This window comes from Eublepharis macularius, chromosome 6 (genome assembly GCF_028583425.1).
Source record: "Eublepharis macularius isolate TG4126 chromosome 6, MPM_Emac_v1.0, whole genome shotgun sequence".
NCBI classification, from domain to species: domain Eukaryota; kingdom Metazoa; phylum Chordata; class Lepidosauria; order Squamata; family Eublepharidae; genus Eublepharis; species Eublepharis macularius.
Window position 1 is genome coordinate 41,481,561 of NC_072795.1, and position 10,451 is coordinate 41,492,011.

The 10,451-nt window shown below is 44.3% G+C and overlaps 1 protein-coding gene across 2 annotated transcripts in view; it reads right to left on the reverse strand.

Moving 5' to 3' along the window:
* RASA2 (RAS p21 protein activator 2) overlaps positions 1-5,649 on the reverse strand; it is a 66,136-nt gene extending 60,487 nt beyond the window's left edge. For both annotated transcript variants that reach the window (XM_054982988.1, XM_054982987.1), the window contains exon 1: positions 5,473-5,649. In XM_054982988.1, the coding sequence (XP_054838963.1) occupies positions 5,473-5,536 (64 nt within the window). In that variant the 5' untranslated portion in view covers positions 5,537-5,649. The remainder of the gene's footprint in view (positions 1-5,472) is intronic.
* Between the last annotated feature and the right edge of the window lie 4,802 nt (positions 5,650-10,451).

Genomic DNA, 10,451 nt, shown 5'->3' on the forward strand with positions numbered 1-10,451 from the left:
TCATTCTTGCCTGAATTAAGTGAAGACCTATACCACAGTACAAGAAAACATCATAGCACAGGTATAGGTAAATTAAAAAGAAAATTTTGTCATAGCCAGGCCCTGTACTTTCTCCTCTTGTGACAACAGCTATCCCCTCCAGAATAGCATGACATGTTAGGAACAGGTTCAGTATTGATATAAACAAGAAGGCTTCCTCCCACAGTCTCATTAACATCACTTCCTGCCACACCGGCACTTTCCTTAGAGAGGATTTCCATCTTGGTAACCGGTTAGGCTTGACACAGCTTGTTATGGCAGCCTAAAGCAATATGGCTGCAAGTCACAACACACACAGTCTCGATTAATCATCTCCTATTCTTTCTTTTTCTTTCCTTCTTTCTACAAAACACTATCTAGTTTTAATAGTCTAGTATAAGGACTTTGATAACTAAAACTTCATTTACTGTGTGTCCTCGATGATTTAATTAGTGCATTTTTAGTGAGAGTTTGCACAATTCTTGAACTGTATTGAATGCATAGGCAAACAAGCTGTTCACACATGACAATGGGAGTACATAATTCTTTAAATATGGGATAACAACCTGGCAGTGAAATATGCAAACAAGTGCCAAAAGTAAATAAAGTAAGTATGCCAACTTTATTACTAGACCGTTTTTCTTATCCAGTGTCCTTATAAAACTGAATGAAGAAATGCAACTTTAAAAAGCAGGTAGTAGACAGCAGTATCACTTTTCCACAGAGACCATTCTATATGGCAGTGATATTTCAAATATTTCTGTCAAATAACTTAGCAAAAAATTAAAAGGTCAACATAAACCCATATGATTGGCCTCCCTCTCCAAGAATTAAAACAAATAAGTAAATAAAGTAGCATGAACAGTGGTGTTCAAACTGTAAAATCCTGATGTTCTTCAAAACCTTAGGCATTCTTAATCAAGACAATCAGCAATACTGGACAAGCATCCTTGTGTACTACTATCAATCTTCACTGTAGATTGGGGAGTTGCATGCTGGAGAGCACTGGATGTGTTCTAGGCCATATTTCCAGTTCAAGTGAAGCCAACAAGCTTGTCTAGCCTATATGAATTGCATGTGCTCGCTGCAGCATGCCCTGGAATCCTTTGCAAAGCTTTGAGGCTCCTCAACAGAGAAGCTGATGTAGAAAGGTTTCCCTGGAGGTAGAAGGTTTCACACACTTGTTTAATGATACAATTATGTTAAGCTATAACTATTAACAGCACTCTCACTAGATAATCAGCTTATTCATAATTTCTTTCCCATAGAAAAAGCACAATATCAGTAATGAGCATTCAACCTTCTGTTTTTCAGTGTTTAAAGTAAAAATTTCCATGGGGAGAAGGTGATGGGGGGCTTATATCAGACTTTGTTTTGTCCGTCAAAAGAGGCTGCAGTACTAGGTACAAAGTAGCCTCACATGTTCTAAACTGCAAAACTGTTGCAGGAAGACCAGGGGTGGGTTGATCTCAGATACAGCAACCAGTTAAAATATTAACAAACAAGAGAAGTACAGCATAGTGTATTTGTCAAAACAGTAAACTGCAAGTTGGAAGAAGAATCTAGCTCTAATCTCAGATCAACCATTATTTTACTAGGTGGCTGTGGAACTTAATCCTACACATTACTTAGAAATAAGTTCTGCAGACTTTCAACTGAATTTAAACCCAAATAAGCATGGACTCCAGCCACTCTCCCTTGGCCACCTCTCTTATCTCTGCTCTATTTGGGATGACACTATCATACTACACAGAATTGCTGTAAGGATGACTGAGATTTGTTCAAAGTCTTTCAGCATTAAGGAAACACTAAATAAATACTGATTACTACTACAAAAAATAAGCAACAAATGTACAATTAAGAAGAAAATGAATGGTACCACGATGCTAGACATGTACATAGCCAGCGTGCTACTTACAGCTTCTTTTGTAAACCAATGTATTTAAGGCAACTAAAATTTATAAATATTTATTCTATTTCCAAATATGCTTATCAAATATAAACAAATGTTTCCAACAATGCATGAAAATATATGAGTTGAATTAAATGCAAAGACTGTACATACAATGTCATATTATAACATGGGGCATCATTACCTTTCAAGCTAAATGTTAAACAAATTTTTTTTAAAAAAACTTGCTCAATTTATCAGTAAAGAGAGTGAACTTAAATTTTTAAGCTACTTTGGTTTTGGTACATTAGCTTCACAAGGAATAAAGAACATGGACTTGTATTCTGAGGTCCATTTCCAATGGTGTAATGGTACTTTCTTCAACAGAGAGAGCAGTTTTTGTTAATTCCTTCAACCCACTTTCTGCTTTCCCCCACATGCTTTTCATGAGTTCAGTAGCACCTTTAAGACTAACCAACTTTTTTGTAGCATAAGCTTTCAAGAACCACAGCTCTCTTCATCAGGTGCAGTCGTCATGCATCTGATGAAAACAGCTGTGGTTCTCGAAAGCTAATGCTACAATGCAGTTGGTTAGTCTTAAAGGTGCTACTGGACTCTTTAAAAAAAGTTTGCATCTACAGACTAACACAGCTAACTCCTCTGGATTTATGCTTTTCATGAAGGTTCTCAACCTCATCAGAATTAGGGATTGCTTCATGGCCCGCAGTGCAGCAAGAGGAGGAAACAGCAAGTCCCATGCTCATAGGATCCAAATTATAATGCCTTCAGAAGGAAAAGCCACATGGCTTTTGTGTATTAACCTAATGCCTTCAGTATACAAAAAATAAAACCGATTTGTGCCTTTTGTAACACATGTTTAAAGAGCAGAGAAAAATTAATTGGTTGACCACACTAAGGAAACGTTTCAGAAGGTACCAATACCACCATCACTATTACAACACAGAATTTTATATATTTGGATTTCAAACAAATTCTTAAAAACGTGAAATCTGACATAAGGATCAGTTTAGAAGCAGTTTTTATGTAATATATTTCTTCTGAAAAAACTAAGCTATAGTGAATGAAGCTATTAAGATACGGCACGAAGACTTGATGTTGTATGCAGAATACTCAGCTATAGATTATCTTCTTCAAATGAAACGTTATGAAACCTAGTTCCACATCAAAATGGATGTTAAAACTGCTGCAGTCATTCTGTAAGAAGACTGAATAAATGTGTGAGAAAGGAAGTGGGTTACGTTCAACTTACATGAATGTACTTCAATCCCTCCCACCTTTGGAAAACCACTACATCCTGTTTGTTCTAGCTACCCTGAAACCCATGTCCGCTACATCACATTTATTTTCTTGCCCCTTGAATTATCTGATCACTCAATTTCAGGTTTTCTGGCTTTCCCAAATGTATCATCTTCTTTGCCAACAACTGGCCAGATTAATATGGATGCTACTGCCCTCCATCCCATTAAGGTACTGAAACAAGTAACAAAACCACTTCCAGAACATCCTGTACAAACTTCCTGCTACATCATGTGTTTCACAAGATTCATACGCATTTCAGTTTTTGTTCTTCAGTTTATTTTAAAACATCGAACTAAATATTACACAGATGTGATGCTCTACACTGTCAAAAATGACATTTCATTTCTAGTGATGTTATCTTTATATTGGTATTGATCAAAATACTGAAAAGTATTTCCCACCTAAACAGCAGCCACATCATTCCATCAGCTTGGCACTGCTTCTACTAGCTTTATTTATTTTATGTCCTACCTTTCATCTACTGTGGAATTCAAGGTAGCACATGTAGGATTTTCAAGAAGTCTACAATGCAGCCATTGAAGAGATCCACACCCGCTTGATACAGAAAACCTGTTGTATAATTTGCCTACCAAACACATGCTGGAACCACTACAAAGGGTACACTTATTCAGCTGCTCTGCCAGTTACAAACACAGCCAAACCCACCAGATTAGGCACACTATCAAACCCCCTCCCCTACCAGAATAATATGAATAAAGCACCCAGACTTCTCATCTCTGCCATCTGCAAACATAACTGCTTCCCTGTTTAAAAAAAGTTGACACCTTCATGAGGCACATTTATCACGTGGTTTCAGCTCAAGTTCCCTTCAGCACATATCTACTGTCCATTTCACTGATAGGTCATTGCAGCACAACATTAATTCTGCTCTCTCAATATCTGAACCAGCAAGTTGATGTTTTTAGAAAACAACCTTACAGAAGGTCCAAAACCTTCATGTCACATTTTTCTTACGCGTGGGTATCCCTGAGTCCCCCCAACCTCAGCCTATGTGCTGCAAGTAGTTATATTTAGATTTCTCTTAATTTAATTCTGCAGATATCACACACCCTTCACAAACTGCCTCCTCTCCTCAGCCATCACAACACTGTTCTCCACATGCTTGCTAACCCCCCCACTACACTTCATCATTTGATAGCTAACAAAGACAAGTGGTCTCAAAGATTACCAGGTGAAGTGTTTGAATACCCAAAATACTATACAAATGCTATGTACTGGTAAATATTAAGAAGGACAAGAGGTTCCTTGGGTTACTTTAAACATATTGCTTTATAAAAGTACACCCAAATAAAATGGAGTGTTACTATGTCAAACAATTTGTGACACATTAAATGAATCAATAGTCATGACAGAAATCCAAGGGTTCTCTGACCAGTGGACATGCAGCAGCATGCCACCACATAACATGTGAAACAACTCTTAAAGTAACTGCTAGGATGAAGATACAGGGCACTCTCTTCACCCAACTCTGAGAAAGCACATTAGAATGGCTTTGGTCAGTTGTCTGAATCTTTTCTGCCCTTGCCTTCCCAAGTCACCCTCCCCACTGCTCTTACAAGAGGCTCCCCATCCTCTTCTCCCAAGGCAGACATCCCCTACCACTTGCCTCGTGGGCTTTTGCCAGAGATCCAATCTGGTGGAGTGGTCACAGTGTCAGACTGGGATCTGAAAAGAGTTGGGCTCAAATCCCAACTCTGCAAAGGAAGCTAACAGTGTGGCCTTGAGCCTGCCATGCTCTCTCATCCTAACCTACCTCACCAAAGTGTTATGAGTATAAAATGGAGATAAGGATTAAAATGTAAGCTGCTTTAGGATCCCACAGGGAAAAAAGTCAGGAGATATATGAAGCAATAAAACAAATAATGTCAACACTTTAGGAAACCACCAATAAGTTTGATTTTAAAGCCGCCAGCTCATTTTATCGCCCCCTCCCCGCCACACACACACAGCCCACAGGTGTGCTTCGCCTATGACCCACCTCCATGTGGCCACCTCCCTGCCACCCAAGGCCCTTTCTCCTCCCCTCACCATCACCCGCGAGGCAAGGCAGGGCACAGCCGTGCCTCAAAGGAACGCAGCGAGGGCCGGACTAGCGCAACGGCTGAGTCAATGAGGCCGCCCCGAGGCGCGGGCCCTTCCTTCCGGCTTTTCTTTCCCCGTCCCCATCCTATACCCCCCACACCCAGGCTGGATTTCGCTCAACCTCTTCCCCGGTCACTCACAAATCTTCCCACGGAGAGTCTGCAGCACCCGCACATCCTCACCGCCCCCTTCGCCGGCGGCCATGGCAGGCGGGGGAGGGGACCGCCCGCTGCGCCGCGCGCGGCTGGTCGGAGGGGGAGGGAGGGAGCCCAACGTCTCCCGCACGCGCTCCCACTCGCCTCACGATATAGACAACTGCAGCGGCCCCTGCCCGGCTATAGTGGCCACGGCAAAGGCCCGACCCGCACGGCCCCGCCCACAGCTCTCTGCCCCTCCCACTCCTCTTTCATTGGTTGAGAAAGGGAGGGTGGGCGGAGCGGGGGAGGCTGCGGCGGCGGGTGACAAGGTGAGCGCATGCGCTTTTCTCTCCTCTCGACCCGCCCCCTCCAGCTGGGGTAAAGGAAGGAAACGGCTGTGGGTAGTAGGAGCAGCGGCTGTAGGGTGAGCCGTCATTCTTCCTTCCACGCACACACGCTTAGGGCAGAGCCTGCCTTGCTGCCCAGCTAGGCGTGACTGATGAGAAGGTTGGCTGCCTGGAGTTAGGACGTTTGCCCCGCTAGTAGATGCATCACGCTTCAGTAAGAGAGATTCCGGCCGCGCCCCTACAGTGTGTGCGCGGTTTCAATGCGTTTTTTTAGGTGAACACGTGATAAGGGCAAGCTAGCTAAAGCACACAGGGTCTGGGTCTAGTCACTGCTTGAAAGGGAGGGTTCATCTCAGAATGTAACAAATGTAGTCTGGCCTCAGAGCAGCACAAAGGGAAGTAAGCCCCATTTTACTCAATCGGGCTTACTCCAAGGGTACACTTTTTTGAATTGCACTGGAAGCGAGAGTGGTCACCCGGTCTCTTTCCTAAGCCCCTTCTCCCTTTTTTGCCATGCGGAATCTAGACATATGTTCTTTAAAAAAAAGTCTCAAATCCACATAGATTCTTCACACAGTATCTTCACAGTATGTGTGAAGAAATTGAATATGTTCAGAAGCATTGCCCCCTACCATTGGTGGGAGGTCTTTGGGCCGGAAAAGCGACTGACTGCTGGAAGTGCAACAATTCCCCAAATCACCTCAGAGGGCATTTTCACCCCAGAGAACTAGTCTTGTTTTTCTCATTCTACCAGTTGCCTTCCTCCTTCCCTTGGCAATCAGAGGCAGCAGCTTTTCCTCTGAAGTTTCTGCTGCCCTGACTCCATAGGCTACGAGGGTGGGATAAAGGTGGAGATTGCTTTGACTTATTTATCTTAATGGTATAAATATTTATTTCATTCATGCCCCAGTTTTTTCCCTAATGGGGGACACAAAGTGGCTTACAACATTCTCCCTTAATTCATTTTATCCTCACAATAATCCGGTAAGGCTGGTTAAAATCAGTGAGTTGGGTGGGAATAAAGGGCTTGGGTGTAGAGGGCCATCTAACTTTTGTCCTGAGCTCCAGAATCACTAAACTGTCCCAGTCCCAGTCCGGCAGAGGATCTGCCTGCCAGCATTGATGTGGCGTGAAGCACACATGGCAGCAGTGGCACTTTGTGGTCTGCCACTTTCATGACCTCCTGTTTGGTGGACCTCCTTGCCAAGCCACGCGGCTCTCACAAGGTCAATAAATTTTTTATCAAGTGTTTCCAGCATTTTTGTTGAACCCATTTGGCAACTAGGTGAAGCTAACTACAAAATTGCTGTCACAGGGGCAGAGCCATACAGAGGAAGCTAAAGTGCAGAGGAAAAGAGGAATAATAAAAAAAAATACATTGGGACAGAGGAATGAGGGATAATCAGATTAAGACAGTGGTGGCAGCTGCTGCTAAAACAACATTATTTTAAGCTGCACAGCCAATCAGATCTCTAGTGACCAATCAGAAATCTTTCTGGGCAAGAGCTCCACCTGACTACACCCACTTAAAAAAAAACATTTGATAGGCTTATGGTCTGTATATAAAAGAAGAAAACAAGCAGATTAAAAAAAACAGTAATGTTAAAGTTGAACAAAACAGTAAAAGCTGATGCTCAGTCAATAATAACTGAAAAAAATGTGAAAAATACAACCTTCAAATTTCAGAAGCTCACAAAAAAGGAAGCTTTTTCCAATCAGCAACATTTAGTAGATGGTAAGATGTACCTCTTTTGATGGGGCATTCTATAACTGTTGCACTTTGTCAAGAAAGGTCTTCTCTCTTACGGCCAGCCAGAGTACCAATGAAGGCGAAGGCACACACGCAGGATCTCTCATTGAAAAAGACCTGGTTGGTCTATATGGGAGAAGGCAATCCTTGAAATATCTAGACATGCTTTAAATTTTAAAAACAGTACTTTTAGTTGTGTGCAGAGATTAATTACTAACCAGTGAAGTTGATGTTTCTAGAGGCCTCCAGTTACCTACAATCTGGCAGCTTTATTCTGTTAGCTTCAGGCTTTAAATACTCTTCAAAGACAGCACCATGTGGAATATGTTACAATAGCCTGGTCTAGTTTGAATGTCACTAAAGCTTAAATAAATACGGTCATATCCTTTCTAAGAAAGGACTGGTAAAAAGCATTCATGGCAACCACTTGGCCATCTTAAAGCAGTGATAGATCTAGCAAACACATAGTACCCATTACCACATCTGTCTTAATTTAAGATTGCCTGGATTAAATTTCATCTCGTTCAATCACACCCAGTCAATCACTAATTTCAAACTTGGGTTTGGAATGTCCATTACCTCCCAGGATCTGATGGAAATGAGAGAAAAGAGGTCACATATTGATAGCATTGAAGTACAACTCCCTGGATGACCTTTCCCAGTGGCTTCATATATATGTATGTTAAACAGCATAGACTATAAAATGGAAATCTGTGTACCCCCCCCACCCACCCATAAGAGATTACAGAATGGAATGACAGCCAAGGAGGATCACATTCTGATAACTTAATTCCAAGAAGGAGCATAGCTAATGCAAACCAGGCTGCCAAGCAGTGGCAGTCCAGAGGAATGCCAATGTTGATGGTATGAAAAGCCAGCAACAGGTACAAAATAGCCAACAGAAATTCGTTCCCCATGTCCATCTCCTTCTGTAAGTCATCCACCAAGTCAATAGTTTCTGATCCAAAACCAGATCAGAAACCAGACTGAAATCTAAACAATCATTTTCCTCCAGAAAGCTGTGTAATTTAATGCTACACCTCTGCTTGGGTATTTTGTCCAAAAATCAAGTATTTGAAAAATGATCAAAGCAGGAAGGATCTAGGGAGCATTTCTTCTACAGTGGTCTCACCACTTCTTTTCTCCACATTTTTGCTCCAATCACCTTTACCCACGCTGTGGTATTTTCATTTCATGCCATCATGACTTACAAACAATAATAAACATAAAGGGTTGGGTGCCGCCAACTTTTCTGTAGGTGAAAAAGGGAGGAAGGGATCTCCTTTGACTGTCAGGGCTAGCAGCAGCCGCCACTGGGCAGGGCGCCGGGCGGTCTGCTCCTGACATCAAAGGGGAGCCAGGGATTCTGCAGGACCCTGCTCTGTGGGAGGAGGGGCGGTATACATCACCCAGACTCCCTCTCAGCCCACTCGCTGGCCTGCTCAACCTGGCCTGCTTACCCTCTGCATCCTCCATCACCTTCACCTCCCAGAACTCTCCTCCAAGCCTCCACTCTCGCACTGCTCTGCTCTCACTCCACATCCTTACTCACACCCACCACCCCAGAGCTCTTCCCAGCCACCCTTTATAGGGCTTCCTGTCTCCACCCCGCCCTCCTTCCAGGCTTGTTCCCTCTCCTGACCGGGCCCAGCTGTGCGTTCCCCCAGGTGTTTCCCTCCAACCACTAATCCCTTCTGGGCTCCTTTGCCTAGCTGGCAGGGTGGGGTTGAGTGTGAGCCATCCCCAGCTGAGGGCTCCTTGGCCTTGCTCACGAGGGGCTGCCCCAGCCAGCCTCTGAGCTACTGAACTTGCCTGGCCTTGCTCACGAGGAGCTGCCTTAGCCAGCTTCCGTGCTGCCTGTTTGGCAATGCTGGGCGGGCCTACCCATCTCCTCCCCCAGAATGGCTGTGGCAGCCCCCCCTGTAGAGGCTTGGCTTCTAGCAACTCCTGAGCCAGGCTGCTGTCTTCTAGCCCTGGCGTGGCCCTGGGCTGTCTCAAGCTGCTGCAGCAGGGGTAGCTGGCTGGGCTGCCGGGATCAGCCACAGCTGCACCATGTTGGCTGGCTACTGGGTTTCTCTGGCTGAGCTGATTAGGGAAGGTGGGCCCAGCTGCAGCCCCTTGGCTGGCTGCCCAGCTCTTCCCACCGAGTGCCCTCAGCAGCTCCACCTGGAGGGGCTGGCTTCTGAGCACCTCCTGAGTCAGGTTGCCCTCTTCAAGCTGGGGTGGATGCTGGGGCGTGGCTCTGAGTTGCTGTGGCTGCTTCTCCCCCTTTGCAGGTAAGGGCCCTGTTTGGGCTGCTGCTGGGTCCCAATTCTTCCTGCCTCTGCCCTCTCCCTTGGGTGTAGGCAGGTTCTGGCCCTGGCTGCTGGGCTGAGGTGGCAGGACTGCTGTCTCCTGGCTGGCTCCCCCTGCTTCCTCTTGTTGAGGCCGGGGGCTGTGCCTCAGACCCTGGACATTGACCACTTTACTGGAGATCGTGGGACCTATATGGTCAAAAGCCATGTGGGGATTACGGCTATAGTAAGGAGCAGAATTAGGTAAGACAGAGTGGAAAAACTGGCTGGATTCAACTGTTTTGTAGTAGAACCAAATCTTAAAACTGCTGCAATATGTTCAGATTGGCTTCCCTCAGATAACAATTGAACTGCTGCATTTTGAACCAGCTGGAGATCTTTTTATACAAATTGTGTTACAATAGTCCAGTTGGATGGCATCGAGGCATGTGTAACTATGACAAGGCAGACTTCTCCAAGAAGAAGCAGCACACCAAAACTGTATATCTGAGTTTTCATAGGAGTACGACCCTGTTAAAAATCATTTGAATACCACAGAAGAATCTGAATCCCAACCAATAGCAGGTCTGTTTCAGTTTGTTTGCCCTCAAC